The sequence below is a fragment of the Siphateles boraxobius genome, unplaced genomic scaffold (assembly GCF_051911475.1).
Source record: "Siphateles boraxobius isolate OS27281-9 unplaced genomic scaffold, OSU_SipBor_1 1, whole genome shotgun sequence".
NCBI lineage: Eukaryota > Metazoa > Chordata > Actinopteri > Cypriniformes > Leuciscidae > Siphateles > Siphateles boraxobius.
This window is the reverse complement of record NW_027508699.1, coordinates 19943558-19961585: the sequence shown is the minus strand read 5'-3', so window position 1 is coordinate 19961585 and position 18028 is coordinate 19943558. Positions and strand designations below refer to the sequence as shown.

The 18028-nt window shown below is 36.6% G+C and overlaps 4 protein-coding genes across 6 annotated transcripts in view; all 4 read right to left on the bottom strand.

The window, feature by feature from the left end:
- The window catches only part of pde4ca (phosphodiesterase 4C, cAMP-specific a), a 39890-nt gene extending 37030 nt beyond the window's left edge, over positions 1-2860 (bottom strand). Inside the window, exons 1-3 of one of the 2 annotated variants that reach the window (XM_077227830.1) lie at positions 2558-2860; positions 2268-2338; positions 1717-1937 (exon numbers count right to left, since the gene is read on the bottom strand). In XM_077227830.1, coding sequence (XP_077083945.1) covers positions 1717-1937; positions 2268-2309 — 263 coding nt within the window. In that variant the 5' untranslated portion in view covers positions 2310-2338; positions 2558-2860. The remainder of the gene's footprint in view (positions 1-1716; positions 1938-2267; positions 2339-2557) is intronic. The other variant, XM_077227820.1, reaches the window with a different exon arrangement.
- Positions 2861-2964: 104 nt separating this feature from the next.
- mpv17l2 (MPV17 mitochondrial inner membrane protein like 2) lies at positions 2965-5528 on the bottom strand. The gene is made up of 5 exons (XM_077227923.1): positions 4999-5528; positions 4614-4775; positions 4426-4502; positions 4212-4338; positions 2965-4012 (listed from the first exon to the last, which is right to left on the bottom strand). Exons 1-5 carry the CDS (start codon positions 5186-5188, stop codon positions 3978-3980), a joined length of 591 nt encoding a protein of 196 aa, XP_077084038.1. The 5' UTR covers positions 5189-5528; the 3' UTR covers positions 2965-3977.
- A 387-nt stretch (positions 5529-5915) lies between these two features.
- On the bottom strand, positions 5916-7965 carry ifi30a (IFI30 lysosomal thiol reductase a). The gene is made up of 7 exons (XM_077227911.1): positions 7738-7965; positions 7318-7500; positions 6956-7030; positions 6735-6827; positions 6477-6629; positions 6327-6395; positions 5916-6215 (listed from the first exon to the last, which is right to left on the bottom strand). Exons 1-7 carry the CDS (start codon positions 7870-7872, stop codon positions 6150-6152), a joined length of 774 nt encoding a protein of 257 aa, XP_077084026.1. The 5' UTR covers positions 7873-7965; the 3' UTR covers positions 5916-6149.
- A 2264-nt stretch (positions 7966-10229) lies between these two features.
- The window catches only part of pik3r2 (phosphoinositide-3-kinase, regulatory subunit 2 (beta)), a 48399-nt gene continuing 40600 nt past the window's right edge, over positions 10230-18028 (bottom strand). For both annotated transcript variants that reach the window (XM_077227899.1, XM_077227889.1), the window contains 2 exons: positions 17334-17507; positions 10230-14399 (listed from right to left, as the gene is read on the bottom strand). In XM_077227899.1, the coding sequence (XP_077084014.1) occupies positions 14210-14399; positions 17334-17507 (364 nt within the window). In that variant the 3' untranslated portion in view covers positions 10230-14209. The remainder of the gene's footprint in view (positions 14400-17333; positions 17508-18028) is intronic.

The following is an 18028-nucleotide window of genomic DNA, read 5'->3' as shown; positions in this document are numbered from 1 at the left end:
GAAAGCTCTGACTATAAAAAGCAAAGTCAGATAAAGTCAGACAGAGAGCATGGCTCATGTCACGATGGCCCTCTATCAGGGGCCCCATGGGCTTTGATTATCAGAGGGGTAAAGGTTCCCTGTGATCCTGCCGGATGAGTTGTGGACGCAAAAACAATATGCATACAGTGGCCCCCCGAAAAAGGATTTGCATACTTTAGATACACTTCAAAATATCTGATGCATTACAAAACAAGACATTGAACCGATTATTAAAACTTTAGATTAAAAAAAAAAAATCAACTTTTTTTCAATATACACTACCATTTAAAAGATTGGAGTCAGGAATATATATTTTTATTTAATAATTCTATAAAGCAAGGATTAATTAAATTAATCAAAAGTGACAGTAAAGTCATTTATAATGTTACACAAGATTTCTAATTCAAATAAACGCTTTTCTTTCTATTCATCAAAGAATCCCGAAATAAAAAATGATTATGGTTTCCACAAAAATCTTTCTCGAGCACCAAATCAGCATATTAGAATGATTTCTGAAGGATTTTGTGTGGCTCTGAAGACTGGAGTAATGATGCTGAAAATTCAGCTTTGCCATCACAGGAATAAATGACATTTTAAATAAGCATTATTAAATTAGAAGAGAGTTATTTTGAATTGTAGTAACATGTTAAGGTATTACTGTTTGTATTTTTGATCAAATAAATGCAGCTTTAGTGATAGAGATTTATTTTTTTTGGCCATATTGCCCAGCGCTGAGCTCTATCATAATTTGTGTCCAGTTGTCACTTGGTTTTGTGTTTTATCTGTGCAATGGCATTCAGATGTTTTAAGTGTGACTTACTGTAAGTGTCCAAAAAAATGTTTTGGAGCCACTGTATATGTGGGGGAAATTTAAGTTTTAACCCTTGGTAAGTATTTGGGCAGACATTAGAGGAGACCCATAGTAGCAACATTTCTTTAAATGATATAGCAATGAACAATTAACCTAGTGAATAAAGAATATGTTTGTCTTCTTTTGACTTTTTGTTATTTTATATCTTAATGATATCAGCTGCCAAAGTTACCTGAAAAGTGATTCTGGCAAATAATTTTAAAATGTCATAATGTGCAACTGCACATTTACTGACTGTTTATTATTTTTGTCCTGACTGTTTTCTTGTCAGAACAGCCTATATTCCTGGTCTTAGGGGAACAATAGCTCCCTCTGCTGTCTTTATAGTGCAAAACGTCAATCTCTGGCTACGGATACTAAAGTTAAATCAATTAACGATTAACTGACTTTGATATATGATATGTGGTAATTTAACAACAATTATTAAAATACTGATGTAGTTAAGTGTACATTATGTTAAATTACAAGACAATATACCTCATAGTCAAGAAACAACATAGGCCAACACAACATTGAATCAGTATAACGTTAAGTGCTTGACCAGGCCTCCGTCTAAAGTTGCTGACGTGAAGCCACTATTTTGAAAACAGGTAGGCCTACATGACGAACAGTTATCGACTACAATCTGTTTTTGAGAAAGGTTCCTCTAACCTTACCCCTGATTACAACATATGATAAAAAAACAAGATTTTCCTCGTTCTTCTTCACAAACGGTAACGTTGGGCTTCAAAGCACTCGTTTGAAATTGAAATCCTTAAGTCAAATGATCACATATTAAGTTTAAGTGATTCAAAGTGTCTTTATAAAACAAAACAGCGGCTTACCAGGAACTTTGAAAAGCATCGAAGTCGAGGCTATTGGTTGTGCCATTGCCGAGACAGAAGATGGCCTTGCGTGATGTGATCTCTGAATCTCCCTGAGCCGAGAGCCGGCGGGGCAGACGGGGAAGCTGGAGGACCCCTGAAAATGTCCTCTTAACTGTACGGTGACTGGGCATGGGTTTGGAACCGTGCAGGACCTGCTGGTTCACGGTGTCCCATTCTCTCTGAATTAAACAGAGCAAGTAAATAATATACACCAACACATTATCTATTTCCAGAACAGCACAAAGGACAATTGTAATATTGACAAATTAGCTACTATCAAGGTAACAATAATAAACTAATAAATTATACTATCTAATGTTAATTTGCCAGACGGTTTGCTTTTTATTTTAATAATATAATACTGCCTAATGATGGAAATATTCAGGTACGCTTTAATTTTGTAGCCTATTATAAATCGGTGATAATCTGCACAGTCACAGTGAATCTACACTTATCTTCTAACAATCAAACCAGAGAGGATAATAACTGTGAGCACTGATACGACATACCTCTGATGTCCAGAAAGACTTCAAAGAAGAACTTCTCTTCATATTGTTGAGAGCAATTGTTGGAGGCACTTCTGAAAATACAGTTTCGGAATAAAAAACAACAATAAAACTGGATTTGTTCCAAAAAGTAGAAACTCAACTTTTAAGGTTCCTGAAATAAAAAACACGTTCTACATGGCTATAGAGTTAAATAATATAAAGATAATAATAAACATTAAGCACCAATCAATAATAAAAAAAGCAATTATTTAAATAAACAATAGTATAAATGTGCAACAAATAACACTTACTTCTAAAACTGAGAAGACATGGTAAGATGTATTGTGTTTTTCTTCAAATCATTTTGAAGAATATCTTCAATCAAAGAGTTGCACATTCTGGTCACTTCCAAAAAAAAGGTTGTTGTCCAATCCTGTGGCAAGTAACCTAAATATCTCCAAACCAAATGGTTTGTGAGAACACCCTGTCAGAACACCTGTTTTATCAGTTTGAAGCCCCTATGAAGACAGGCAGCGTCCTGTCACTCTCACTCAGCAGGTTTGCCTGTGCTGACTCCAGAGAAGCTCAGATGCCGTCAATGACTCACACACACCACTGAAAGATGGATGCCTTGATAGAGGAGTAAACGTGCTCCTTCATATTTGGATTTCAACCTCAAAGTGCAAGTTATGATGCATAAAAATCATTCTCTAAATTATAATATTGAAAACACATTAAATTATTTTATTGTCTTCCATTAAAAAACAGTGTCACATAAGGGCAATGCAAATATCAAAGGGTCTAGCAAACATTTTCATCAAAATATGAAATTAATAATTAGGTAAAAACGTATAAGTAAAGGCAAATTATGAACAGCATAACTTTGGAACAGTAACTGGCTAGAAGCACACAAACAACCAGCCACATTACAGTGCGTATGCAGCATAGGCCAATGGTTCAGCATTCATAAAGTATATATGACAGTAATATTGGCACATAACTGAGATTATAAAGATGCTTAACCAAAATTTTTAATATTTCTTACAGGGAAGGACGATAACTATGTAATCGGTATACTATAACAGTCACCGTGATTTTGCCAAGACCTGTTCCTGGGTCAACATATTTTGTTGATCCTGGAACAACATTCCTATCCGAAAATATGGTTCAAACCATATCCATATCCATACCCCTAAAACTAACCCTACCCATAACTTCATAACATAATCCCTAAAATCAGGGGGAAATGACACTGACAGTGAATAACACTGATAGAAGCACCTAACCCTGGTTGTGAGCCTAAACTTGACATAAATTGTAAACTTGTACCTCAAATCTGAATGGTTGATTGGAATATTGTTCCAGGAACAACAATGATATTGATCCAGGAACATGCTGTACTTGGTGAAATCTTAAGAATATATTTGTAAACAGTATGATTTCATAAATTGCTCTTCATATGCCAACAATACACTGATTTCAGACAGTTAAATTTGTTTAAAATTACATTCAACACGTTTATATTATTCAAAATAAATACAAACACATTAAAACAAAATGTGCAATGTACCTGGCATTACTGGATACAATTCTATTGATTCTATTATATGAAATAAAATAAAAACAGAAATCTGAACATTAACAGTCTTAAATAATCTGATTTATTTGTGTGTATGTGTGATCAAAGCAGTGTTTTGAAATATTCCTCTTCTTCAGACATCTTCACTCAGTTCATTCAGCTTCTGTTTTAGCCTCTACTTGGTCTCCTTGAAAAACACAAATGTCATGCATCACTTGTCATAAGGAAGCTCACCCATGCTTTAATTTTAAGCCTGCCAAGTGCTAAGTAAAACTTGGTCACCAAGACAAGATTAATAATTATATAACACCATCTTTGTTCAGTAAATACTCCAAATGTATTTTAGTTATGCCTTGTGTTATGAGATAGATGTAAACATGTCTTACTGTGTTTGAGGTAGGAGAGGTAGGTGTCCCATCCCAGGGTAATTATATTCACATAAAGAACACGATACTTGGGTGGCAAGAAGTAGAAGTTTACCATTTGAGCTGCTGGCCAAACACACCAATCTGCCTAAAAAGAAGCAAGTTATGAAAAGCTGTCAGCTATGAAGATACTTTGAGGTTGAACTAAGAACACATGCTTATCAAAGCAACATACCTTGTAAAATTCCCAGAATTTGTCTCTGAATTCACTTTGTGCCTCAGACAAAGTTTGACCCTCCATCATACCCATACCTTCATTAAAAACAAACAAACAAATAAAACACGTGTAATGTTATTCAGATTTATATTTATTATATTAGAGTAAGAAACGGAAATGAATGGAAATCAGCAGCAAGATCTCACCTAGGAAGTACCAGCCCCCCAGAGCTGGTGAAGCAACCAGCTGATCAGTAAGCACTTTCTTGCAGACATTACGTATGCCATTACCAACAAAGTATTTGTCAAGCCACAGGTACCAATAGTGCATGAAAGGGCCCATAGAGCATCCGACGGCAAACATACAACCTATAGAGGGCGCAACACCGCGAGAGTTCATTAATCTCGAGTTACATTCACGACAGGACATTCACACGATACTGTAAAAAAAAATAAGTTAAAAGTTTTTCGTTTCACGCACTGGTCTGGCACATATAAATTACAAACATGAGCTGATATATATATTTATTTTTAAACAAGCCAGACTTTGTGTGTTAGAGTGTGTGATAGAGATCATTTGTTTTCTCGTCACCTGTACGCCACCAGTCACGTGCTCGTCCGGGGGTTTTCCGCGTCTCTCGCGTCTGCTGGATGAGGTCTCCCGCTGCCAACATTCCCCCACAACTCACCGTGTTCGTCACGATCAGAAATCTGCCTCTGAAAAGCGGCTTCCAGTAACCGGCGATCCTTATGAGAAAATCCTTACTCTGACGAGATATCATGTTTAGGCCGAGTTAACGTAAATTCCTCTTAAGTTTCCGTTCGATCAAAGCTTGACGACTTCATTCGACACTTCTGTTCCTTTACTCCAGAATAAATGGCATAAGAGACACAAATATAAATACTGAAGTGCTAACTTAAAATGGAAAGGATTCAAAGGAATGCATCTTCCTTAATACTCTCACATAGATGTTTAGAGTTGTTACGATATCCCTTGTGTGACTGTTGGCCTAAGTTCAGCTGCAATTTAGTTGACTAACATATTTAAATCTTTAGATTTCATTCATGTAACCAGTGGAACAGAGGAGCCTGAAGGAGTCGGTGACGAGTCACGCGCGTAATGGCGTTGCGCTCACAAGCATCAAGATTGCGTCAACGTGCGCAGAGCGTCGCCAGATCAGTTTGACCCCATCAATAATCTCGTCCCGTTTGAATACTTGCTATTAGGACATCATTTCTTTGTCTTCGGACGCTTTTTTAAATTAATACTCATTATATTAACGATAGTTAATAATATATCACTTTTATTAAAAACCCTAAAGTATTTTCACTTTGTTGGTCAAAATAATGTGTAAAGAAACAGGTTAATGATAAGCAAAAATGTAGACAAGCAAAAAATTAAAACCATCGAGAAAGCAATTCTCTTGAGTAAAGTCCACTTTAGCAATGGTTTCCCCCTCTTAATCATTAACACACAAGCAAATGAGACAGATTTAAAAAGTGCAAAAGTGATGGAAATGTACTTTAATTTTGTTTATGCATACAAAGTGGTCTAAAACGTGACTATAAAAATATGGTCTTGTAGTCAGCAGCAGAAAACCATGTTCAAAATGTATCTTTCATATACATAAAAGCATAAAGAAACAACAACAAAAAAAATTATTCAAATACATTTCAGCATGTATGTTTCGTACATAATCTCTCCATTCCTGACATGAATAGTGTTGTTTTCAGATTTAATGATTACTTCATGCAGTAACTGGTGGTTTTCTTCTTCAACCCTTGAGTACAAGCAGCTGGCTTTTCACCCTATATGAATACAAAGAAAAAAAGAGGTCATGTGATGGACTCCTCTTTGATAGGATAAGACACTGAAATGGTATTAAACACAAACAGGCACCTCTCAGGTTGCAAACAAACCTTGTACAAACTGCACACAAGACTGAAGAGAGAAGACATTGCTTTATCCTGAAGAGCATCTGTGTGTTCCTGCAGGAACAACATACGGCAGTTTAATTACACTGATTACAAAAAAATCCTTATAAAAAATAAACAGATAAACTTCCTTACTCCATTGATGGTTATCCAAGGCACATACTTATGAGGGGGCTTCAGAGCATTTGTTTTCACTGCATTTCCATGCATTAATTTATTGCCCTGGTCTCCCGTCACACATTTCATGACTGAATCCCATGCTATTTCGGGATTGTACACTCCGAGACACTGTGATGGGAGGTACAGATTAGCATTGCAACAGGGTTGATGGATGGATGGATGGATGGATGGATAGGAAGAATAACAGCATGCAAAATAGAAATGACTACTTACAAGCTGGGCTGCTTTCAGCACATCTGGTCCTGATTCCATGCAAAAAATGACCAGAAGAGCATTATCCAGACCTAATTTATCCAACAGGCAGGTCTGGGAGGAAAGATTACAATTATTATACCTCTATTTGAGCTCTAAACAAGATGTCTTCAATGTTAACAACACCAATCCACTTCTGCTTTTAAAATGTTTGAGTGGTGAAATAAATAGCAAAACCTCACCTCAATCATGTTACCTTGACATTCATCCTCTCCGTGCTGACAGACGAAGGTGTATTTCCCCTGATCTTCTTTCTCCTATTATGAAAACAAATTATGAGCAACAGCATTTAGCATTAATGTAAGTTACATGAATGTGAGCCTTTTTTAACTTTTACTGGTAGAGAAATTGGTTGCTATTTGCACTGTGTAAATTGTGTTAGGTACTATATTGGCATTGTGTCAAATACAATAAATATATTCTAGTTTACACCATGTTGAATGCAAATAGCAATAGATTCGATTCACACCGTGCAAATAGCAGTTATGTGCTGTTTGTACAAAGGGTAAATTGTCTGAGCAGCAGTGGGCAGTTTAAAATATACCTGTGCATTTCCATATGGAACCAGATCAAGGTTCATGATGCCTGACAGCATAATGTAGGTCGGCACGAGCTGTCCTACAAGAAAACCTCTGCATCCAGGACACAAAGACTCATAGTACAGGCTCACATTCACTTTGTCAGCGTTGGGCTTTGTAACGTTAAACTTCATGCATTGTTCAAGCACCTAAGAAAGAAGAGAATAAAGGGAAATGATCAGTGCCCAAAAAGTTCGGTATTTCCCAGATAGCGGAAAACAAAACAAGAAGCTATAACGCCAGGGCAAACCGGAAAAAGCGGTTTCACTTTTTCGTGCAAGTAAAATTATTGCCAATGAAGCAATACAAAAACATAGGCTATATAATGGTTTCATATTAGGACATTTAAGGAGTAACTTAAGTCGTAAGTGTTTTTCGATACTTACCCCACATTCGGTTGCAATGTCTTCAGAGTCGCACCACTGTGAAGGTGGATACTTACAGGAGTAAACAAACCTACCGCTGCATTTACTCAATGAAAATACAGCGAACAACAACACAGACAGTTTAAAGCCGAACATGATGCCTGGTCACCTACTTGCCTGGTTCTCTGAATGAAAATGTGTATGTGAACAACATTTTAAACTTCTTCCTCCTACAGCTATCGAAGGACCGAGATTTTGATTGGTGTATTTACGTGACGTCATTAAAATCCGGCAAAACCCAATACTGCAAATGCTTGAAATTTTTTATTATGGCCACAAAATATTATTTCAATCACGAGGAAGACTGCTTTGAAAAATTGACTTTTTTCCTGTGAAACTTTATGATAGTTGACAGTGAAATGTACATGTTTCCCAATTGAAAATGGCAATTAAATTTGGGATTTGTGACCGCAGTGTTATTCCACTCACACTGTTGCACCGCACGGGCCTATACGTTCAATTGTTAAATAGTAGTCAACTTGGATATTTAAGTCATTTGAACTTAATTACAATTACATTAAACTGACTTAATTTTTTTTTAAGTTAAAAAGTTAAAAATTATTTTGATGAGTTAATGCAATGTAAAACATATGTTGTCACAACTTATTGATCATGCAATTTTTTTAAAGTGCACCCCACACTTAACTTTTGTTTCTTTTGGAGCATGTCCATCGGAACGGAACTGATTCTGTTTCAAATCTATAAAATATTGTATTGTGATTGTTAGGTTAAAAGTAAAATGAATGTTTTCCAAGTAAAAAAAAATTAAACTGCATGAATAAGAAATAGGATGGAAGTTATCTGATGATAATGGAATAATTTAAAAACAGCAAATCATATAACCAAAACCAAATCATGTATGATATTGATTAAGTGAATAATGACATGGGTTAAAACCCATGTTCAATGTATTGTAATAGTATGGATAGCCTTGAACCCACATTCATTTTCACAGGTCACCCCAACAAGGACTGACAGGATGATATATGTTGTCTCTAACAAAAGCATTTTTATTAAGGTCTCCATTTACAGCCAAAAGCAGTTCTGTAAATACAGAGGATGTTCTACCAATCCAGACCATTTGACTGGCAGAGGCAGAAGAGTCCCTATTAGATCTAATATCCACTAAGCGCTAAATGTAATTTAAAAACTTGTTTGTATAGACATTCTTTTAGTATTTTGTGATGATTTTTGTGTGTTTTGGTAATATTTTTTTTATCAGATTTTGTTTGTACATATATGGTGTATAGCTCTTCATGAATGTATTCTTTGTGATTGTGTTATTTTGTGTAAAGCACTTTGTGCGTTGCTGCTTTAAAAGTGGTATATAAATAAAAGTTTGCTTACTTAAGAGTGCATTTTCCTTCATACTTTATTACATGATGTGCCAGGGTATCAAAGTGCATTGGTTTTTATCCCTGCAGACATGAGTAATGTAAGATCTTCGATATTCGAGGTCTTAAAACCACAATTTCTTACAAGGACATGGTGACCTAATGAGACCTGCTAGGGTGCCTTTTGTCTTGACTGCATCCTTGTTGGTTGGAAGAGAAGTACAAACAATTTGAGTAGGTACTTTCCCTAGTCCGTCCTTTAGTGCATACACAGCATATAAAATGTTTGCAGAGGAGACGCAGGGCTTTTTTCTGGTCTCTTTTCATCCTGCAATATCTTCCTTCTTTTGGGCCTTTCTTTCTATCCTATTGTCACTATCTTCATCTGTTAGATACACTACTTTGGATTTTATTAACTATGGACTAAGATAGATTTATTATCTTGAAACTCATTTGCTTACAATTTTAATATTTACTTGATCAGTTTGTTGTCTTTATAATTTTACATTATATAATAACATTTTATTTCTTGTTTAAAATTTGATCACTGACATAATCATTGCTCGTCTGCCTGGATCACACTGAATCACAACAGTGTGAAAATCTAAAATGACTTGTATTTTACAGAAGTGTCAAATATAATGAAAATGCAGACTGTCTTGTTTCTGTGTGACCTTTAAACATGCCTGGTGTAAACAATCACATGTGCTGTTTATGCCAGTTTGCTCCTCTGCACGTCAGTGTCAAAGCTCCATAAACAGAAATAATGTAATGAATACATGTAGCATATAAATGTTCACGCAGAGCCACATTTTTGAATACACAACTGACTGATCCATATTATAAAATTGTAGATTTAAAGACACTATGAAATCAAAACGTGACATTTTTTCTAGGTTTTCTAGGACAAAATTCTCTAGGTTCTCGCTATAGGGCAGATTTTCAACTCCCAGTTAATTTAAGGACACATGCCAAAGTGTTTGTCAAAGGACAACTGACACAGCAAGTTTGAGGTATGACACTTTCCGCTGCTTCAGCATGACATTCCCTGTAAAAGCAACAGTTGTTTGGATAACATCACACATCACAAGATCAAACTGATGACGACAGACCAGAAGGTGCAATAGACTCAATATCTTTTTATTGTCTTAAAAATAATTCCATCTATCTATTAAAGAGCCTTATCTCTGTAATGCTTGTGTACCTGTTTGAGAGACAAACAACACTGATGCAAACTGAACACTGACAAATCTGCACCCAAAAACAGATTGGAGAAAACAGAAGTAGTAAAAGGAAAAAAAGTATGTACATAAAGTTTGTACACGCACACACACGTCCAGTAGAAATGTACTGGGTAACAAACAGTGCTCCCCATCCTCCATGTCTAATGGCACTTTGGTGTGCATTATCTTCAACAGGCTACCTCATGCACTCAGGGGAAACAAGAGAGTAAGGTATCATTTAGTTTAAAGAGGTGAAGGATAATTAGTGGTTATATCATAACCACTAAATACAAAAATACATGTCTATTAAACATTTGGCTCTGCTGTATCTTACTTTTCGGTGAATATCTTGTCATAGAAAGAAGGAAGGAAAAAAAAAGAGCAGCTAATTTTAGTTCTTGCTTTAACTGAGACTACAGAGGGAAGTTGGACAGAAATCAGGATATAATTGTCAGAATGATTGTCAGAAAGTCCAAAAATGAAACGTTATATGAAACTTGAAAAATATGTCTGCTATGGAAAGAAAAAGAAAGCTGGCAAACCTGCTCTGGGTCATAGCTGCATTTTTATTCAGAGAAAATGTTGTGAGGTGAGGGAGCACTGTTTAAAGTGAACAAAGAAGGGAAACAAAATCTTCAAGTTTAAAACAACAGAGGCAAAAAAAAAGAGACAAGAATCCCTGTCTGACAGACAGAGCACATTTGAAAACATCTTCTATTTGGTTAATTAGATACTGTAAACATTTGTAACTGTACTGAATGGAAGAGAGATATACAAGCTAGCTTATCTTTGAATCCTTAAGGTCATTACTTACAATGAAAAAACAAAACTTTGACATACAATTATAGTTTATCTTTAAAAAGGAGTTAAAGAAAATAAAAACAAAGAACAGACCCACTACGGCACAATCATAACACGTTATGACATTATAGGCCTGTAACTAAAATGTGTACCTAACCTATTTCTGTTGCGCATAAAGACTGTCAAGCTTCATTAATTCTCACTCATAATCACCTCAAGATGTGCTTGTATAGTGCATTTAGAGGATTTTACTCCACTGCTTTATCTCACACAAACTCGTCACATCCAACACTCTGGCTCATTCTCTGTGCTCTCAAAGACTCGAAGTCAGTCCGTCAGTCAGAGAACATTCAAGGAATCATAACCAGTGTCTCTGTTCTTGCTCCACTCCACACCGTCATAGCAAAACAACTTCATCCTATCGATAGGATGAAACAAACTGGAGTATACAGACAAACACGCTTACAAATCTAAAACCTGCCCCGCTTTATTGTCTGTTGTGGATTTATAAACAAAAATGAATCCATCTAAAAGGAGGATGTCAAAAGCGAAGAATTAATATACTAGATGTAGGCAATTTTTAATGAAGATTTAATTTCAACTTGCCCTTTAAATAAACTGAAATACACTGCATCTGTATTTGATAGTTTGATAGCCTATTTTATTCATTTTAAAATGTATCTCGAATAAAAGCGTGTTCACACCAACACGAATTTTTGGAACATTCAGATTTTCTTGTGTGTTTAGACCAATGCTTATAAAACCACAAATGAGCTGAATAAAAATGTAATTTCACTCTTTGACAGTTGTGGTGCTTTTGGAAAAGGAAGGAATACTCCGGTTACCATGTACCAAAGCATTATGCTAATTTTAAATATGTAACGTTATTTCTGCCACGGAATAAAACAAATTAGAAAGGAAATTGTGACTTTTTATCGATGCAAGTTTATATCTCAGTTTATTTTCTCAGAATTGCACAATGTTAACTCACATGCACTCAAAATTCTGAGAAAAGTCCAAATTGTAAGATATAAACAACAAAAAAGTTGCAATTACCTTTTTTATTTTCGTAAAAAACAACAACTGTGAAATATAAACTTAGAATTCAGAGAAAAAAAGTCAGAGTTGCGAGAGAAAATTAATGTGATTTTTTACTTCCGAAACCAAACTGTACTCTGTAATAGAGCCACCAAATTGTAGTTTTATGTGACAGTGGCAGCGGCTCTGGGCATGTGTCCAAAAGTGTGGTTGAATAGCTTTATTCACAGTGCGATAGATAAGAGATAAGAAAACCTCTCTGGCAAAAAAAACAAACAATTCTGTCACACTGTTGGCATGTGAATTTTCATGTCAGTCTGAAAGCATTACCAGCCATTCAATCCAATTAAAATCTTTATCACATTCAATTTTTGTCTTGGTGTGAACAGGCCTAAAAAATGGATGAAATTACTCTGGTTAAAAAAGTACCGGAAATTAACTTCCACGAAAGTGCATACTAGTTAAAGGCAAAACCTCATTAAAAGCATACAAGCTAACAAATAAGAGTAATGTTTAATTACAAATAAGATGTTTTCTCTAACTTGCTATTCCCAATGCACCTGCAATTGGAAAGCATTTTATTTTAAAGTACTGAACAGAATGCCTTTGATGCGATGATCCTCCTTTTGGTTGTAGGGTTCGAGGATTGTGTGTCTGTTTGTGTGGCATGAATATCTGATTAGTCAATCTATGGAAGTGAAGCATTCTGTACTGCCCCAATCCCAGGAAAGTTCCTCAAGGACACATGGGCAGAAGGCACTTTAAAACCACTTCCTCTTCAAAACTGTAATTTAATCACTGATTCTTAGTAAGCAAACATAAAATTGCTATCTGGTTCTGCTTATGATCACTCACAAAAAATGGTACTCTCTGATCCAGCTGACTGTATGATGTACAGACCAGTGTATCACCTGACAAGATGAGCCACGGCACAAGCCCAATAAGCCACGAAACACTAGGGGAAGTACAGTTACAAAACGCCCAACCACCATTAGGACTTATTCACTACCTCAATATATCAACTTGCACTTGATAATTACCTAAATAATCTGTAATCATGTCCAGGTGTTTTTCCCGTTCCATTTTTGCTTGCGCCTGTTGAATAACCTGTTTAGCCCCTTGAAACTGTTCTAAGCGAGTGAAAGTTCCTGTGCGCGTCATTGCTTTGGGATCACGTTTGTTTTGCTCTGGATCTTAACGGTTCGCTAGCTATGGATCATTCTCATGTTACAAGAATCAAAAATATAGCAGGAAGCACCAATACCAGCCCACAGAAACCATTAAGATGCCAGACTTCGGTGCTGTGGAGTAAAATCTCAAATAAAAGTACACTATTGTTGATGGCTATTTATTCTCACCATGACGACTAGCTTTTAAGAGGCAGATTAGAAGCATTAAAGGACTTCAGAGTCCCTCAACCACATCTGATATATAAAACAATTTCACATCTTCTACAGGACAACTCACATAAAGAGGAATCTATTGATATGGTTGGCAGAAGCGAACTACCAAACAAATACACAGTGACATAAAGGTGCGTTCAGGCCATGTCATTATTACCGTAATTACGAGATTACGGTACAGATCAGAATAGAACATCACATGTTGACATCTCAAGACTACGGTAATTACGACAGGGCTTGGACGCAGCGTAAAAGCTAAAAGATTGATTATCAACAGCTGCAACTTTCAGTTAATTCCTCATCTCATCCCTGACCCATGTCCTAATCGAAAATATCCAGGACTACGGCACTAGTTCGAGCTTGCATGGAGTCATGTGAAACTTGCCTCTCTTGTATTGGGACAACAAATACAGAGTACACAAGCTGTAATCTTACCGTAATTACTGCAGCTGACTTTGATTGATACGGAAAACTATGGGCTTACAAAAAAGCCGTACGCTTACTTACGATAATATACTGTGCTTATCTGTTCTCTATGATAAACGTAAAAGTTCGGTGTTAGTATAGTTTGCTCTGTATAATGTGCTTAATCATGCTTTATATGCGTGTCCTCGGCAGTGTCGTGTCACGGTGCTCATCTAGGCGGCTGTGCGAGGACCGGGTAGGCCAGGGTTACATTCAGTGAGTCGTTGTGCTGGACCAGAGAGGTGTGTTTGTAGTGCAGGACCAAGTCTTTCAAGGAACCGTAAAGGTTGTAGGGCTCAGCAAATCCAAAACCTGTGGCCGTCTTGTAAACCATGCAATGCTTGATCTCTCCATCCACTCTGTTGAAAAAGAAGAACATGTGTTATGCGAGAGAGATATTAAGGAAGTGTAGGTCACAACTGGGGAAGACAAGAGTAAAGTAGTTGACGATTCCAATTCCTCTTAACACTTCTGGTTACATTTATGATTCTTTTAGTAAAAAGGACATTTCAGACGAGTTTTAAAATAAAATTTTAGACTTTTTGAGACCTGCACAAATAAAATGAATACCATATGTCCATTTAAACAAACAAATTTCTAATTATATCCTTCATCTCAGATTATTTTACTTTAACAGGCTAAAGCACACATTCAACTCCAACTGACTTGTTTTATTCAATACGCGTATTGAAATTGGTTTGTACTAATAAATCAATATATGAATTAAGAAGTTGATCGAAATTGTATTTTGCTGATACGATAATAATGTGTAAGAAAAGGCAATATAAAAAGATTATTGTGCTGATACTACTAAATCTATACATAAGCGAAGTGTGTGTAAGGCTGGGCAAGGCTTAACCTTCCCATGGCCAAGGATTCGAGACTAGCGTGGAATATTCTCACTCAAAGCACTGACTGCTCCTGCTTCTGACTGATTTTAGAGAGAAGAGCTGCACATAACTGCTGGTCTAGGATCAGTTTTCTCCGTAATAATAGCAAATTGGCAAAAACAGATATTGCAAACGATCCAGAGCGTATCTGTGTTTGCGCTTCGGATAGGTTTCTATTTACAACATGTTTTTTCAGCATTAAGCAATGTAGCAAATCACAATCATAACTGTTGATTTCTTGGTGTTTGAGTTAGAATCCACTCACCGCTTAAGTTTTGTTTTGTAAAAAGTCTTTCTTTAAATTGCAGTGTTTCCCCTAGAAATTTTTCCAGCAGCGGTGCTGTTACGTGCCCGAGGTTGTTACCAAGCCGCGCGTGGTGGGGTCCGGGGGCATGCACCCTGAAAGATTTTTTTTTTAAAAAAACCTTAAACCATGACTTCTGGCAAATTTTGTGGATAGAAATGGACATTTTAAGAAAAACAAATATGACATACCATCAACTGATTCAAGGCATGATTATTGCAGCACGTAGCTTGAACTGCAGTCACAAACAGAAACCTTAATTTTATAATTTTAGACAGGATTATTCATGTTTTTCTTTTGTGTTCATTTTCAGCTTGGTAGAAATTGTTTAGGGGAAAAATGAAACAGCACAACCCAGAAAAAGATTATTTACAATTTATTGAAAATTTTATGTTAATGGGAGAGGCCAAACCCAATCTGTGAGCACTTAATTTTTCTGGGCTTTTCATAGAAGATCTCTAAGGTAATCTCTCTTTGGTAATTGAATGATTGTGGGGGTATTTTTTGTTTTTGCAAGAAGTCTTATGCTCATCTAGCCTGCATTTATTTAATTTAAAAAAAACAGAAAAAACAGTAGCCTAATATTGTGAAATATTATTACATGATGTTCTTTTTAACTTTTTATGAATCAAAGAATCTTTGAAAAAAAAAGAAAAGAGCATCACATATCATATTAGAATGATTTCTGAAGGACACCAACAAGTTTAGTAGACTCATCTGAAAAATTAAATATGATTTAACGTTAACTATCAGGACTATGAGCAGTAGGTGATACTTCCTCGTCCTCATGGAGAGCGCAGTTCGTACCGCTTTCTCCTTTCCACAAGCGCTTGCTCTCCCTTGGCGTCTGTCGTTGCTATGCAACCATGAACAGAGGCGCGCTTGGGAAAAAGAGCGCGCCGGCCGCATTTGAAATAATGAATTTGCACGCGCAAAAAACGCGCTATGTGAACGGCCCCTTATGGCAACGTGACATTAGCCTAATCGAAAATATTTCCATATGTGGCTCTTTCCTCCTTGTTTACAAGTGGATTCAGAGCCACCGCATGCAGCGCCGCCGGTCGCCATGTCTCAGTGTTTTTAGGTGTGTACGTGAATGAAGAGAATGTCGTGATATTACTGATCATGGAAAGATTTTACAGCGGCGCTGAAAATCCAGCGGCGGCGCTGCGCCGCTGCTGAATACATTGTAGGGGAAACACTGAATTGAATTCCATTTTGTATAAATTGTATCTCAATTTTAATCACGGTTTCATCAGCCAATTACCTGGAATTAATAAAGAAGCAGCAAATATAGTAGACATATAATCAGGACATGGCGGTGCGGGCGCAATCTCTTGCGCGTGAACTGGAGCTCGTCTCATAAATGAACCGAGGCTACTTGCCTCACAGACAGGAGAAATAAATAGAAAGCTTGAAATGTCTACTTTAAAACAAAATTCAAAACGAAATGATAAAATTGTACAGTAGCCATGTCAGGTAAGTCACTTTTGCCGATGTGCGTTTTATTTATGCTATTTATTTATTTTTATCCCTGTGCGCCGATCGGAGACGCTGCTGATATTCTTGGGATACATCATAGGCAATAGGCTATACTAGGGACTTTAGCCTTTAAATATCAATGCTGCATTGGATCGGTCTCCTTTCTAGAACAGCCAAAAGCTTTCTAGCTTCGCGGCTCGCATCAGCAGTGCCTTGCATCGCCCATAGACATTAAAACAATCAGCGGATGGGTGCGGTTTTGAAAATTGGTCAAAAAACGTTGGAGCGGATGGATGGCGCTCCCCAACTCGCGAAAGGTCGGATTTGCTCCATCTTTTGATGATAAGTTTTGTTTAGAAAACCTTGAATCCATGTAAGACACAATCTCATTAGACATAATACATGTCATTAGAATCAATGAATCAATGTCATTAGACACAACGTGCACACATGGGCAGGCCAATGTTTTTTTTTTTTGATGGTGACGAGCTTACACATTTTAGAACCACTAACAGAACTGAAAGTTGGTCGATTAAGGTTCTGAATAAGGAGCAAACCCTAGCTGTTGCAAATGTGAGTCTGGATGAGGTGAATAGAGCACTTGTTCAGTAACTCACACAACAGAGCATGCGTAGGAGCCTTTCTGGGTCTGGCTCTCTCTGATGAGGAAGGTACCATCTCGTTTGCCTCTCAGGAGATCCTCCGCCTGTGTGCGCTTGATATCCCCTACGTACCAGGAGCACTCGTCGTGATGTGCTTGATCGTCATCGTCGTCCAACAGAGAATAGAAGCTGAAAGGTCAGAAGTGGAATAATGATTGTTTTTCTATTTCTGATTTATCTATCCAAAATATCATGATTTTATTTAATTTATGTGCTTTGTGCAATAAGATAATTTAGTTAACGTTCCTGCTTGTTGTTTATCATCACAAAAAGCCAATTTTCATGGCAAAAACTGTGGTTTTAATATAAAAAGGCAAAAATACACAAATCCACTCGTTTCTCTGAAAGACTTTACCTTTTAATTCTACAATTTAATATTTGACCGAATTTCAAACATTTTTGAGGTAAAAAAAATAAAATCTGAATAAACCCTTTATGCCATATGCTTTACAGTGGAATCTTACAGATATGATGATATAATGTGGAGTCAAGTTCATGATGATGTTTAACCTTTTTATAATTTGTCTGTGTTAAGATGTCCAAATTCTCTGTGATGTCCAAATGAATGTTCAGATTGTCACAGTGGTGTTCTAGGGGTATCCCAAACTGACTACTGTACCTGGGCCTGGGTTCATACATCCTATTTGTAC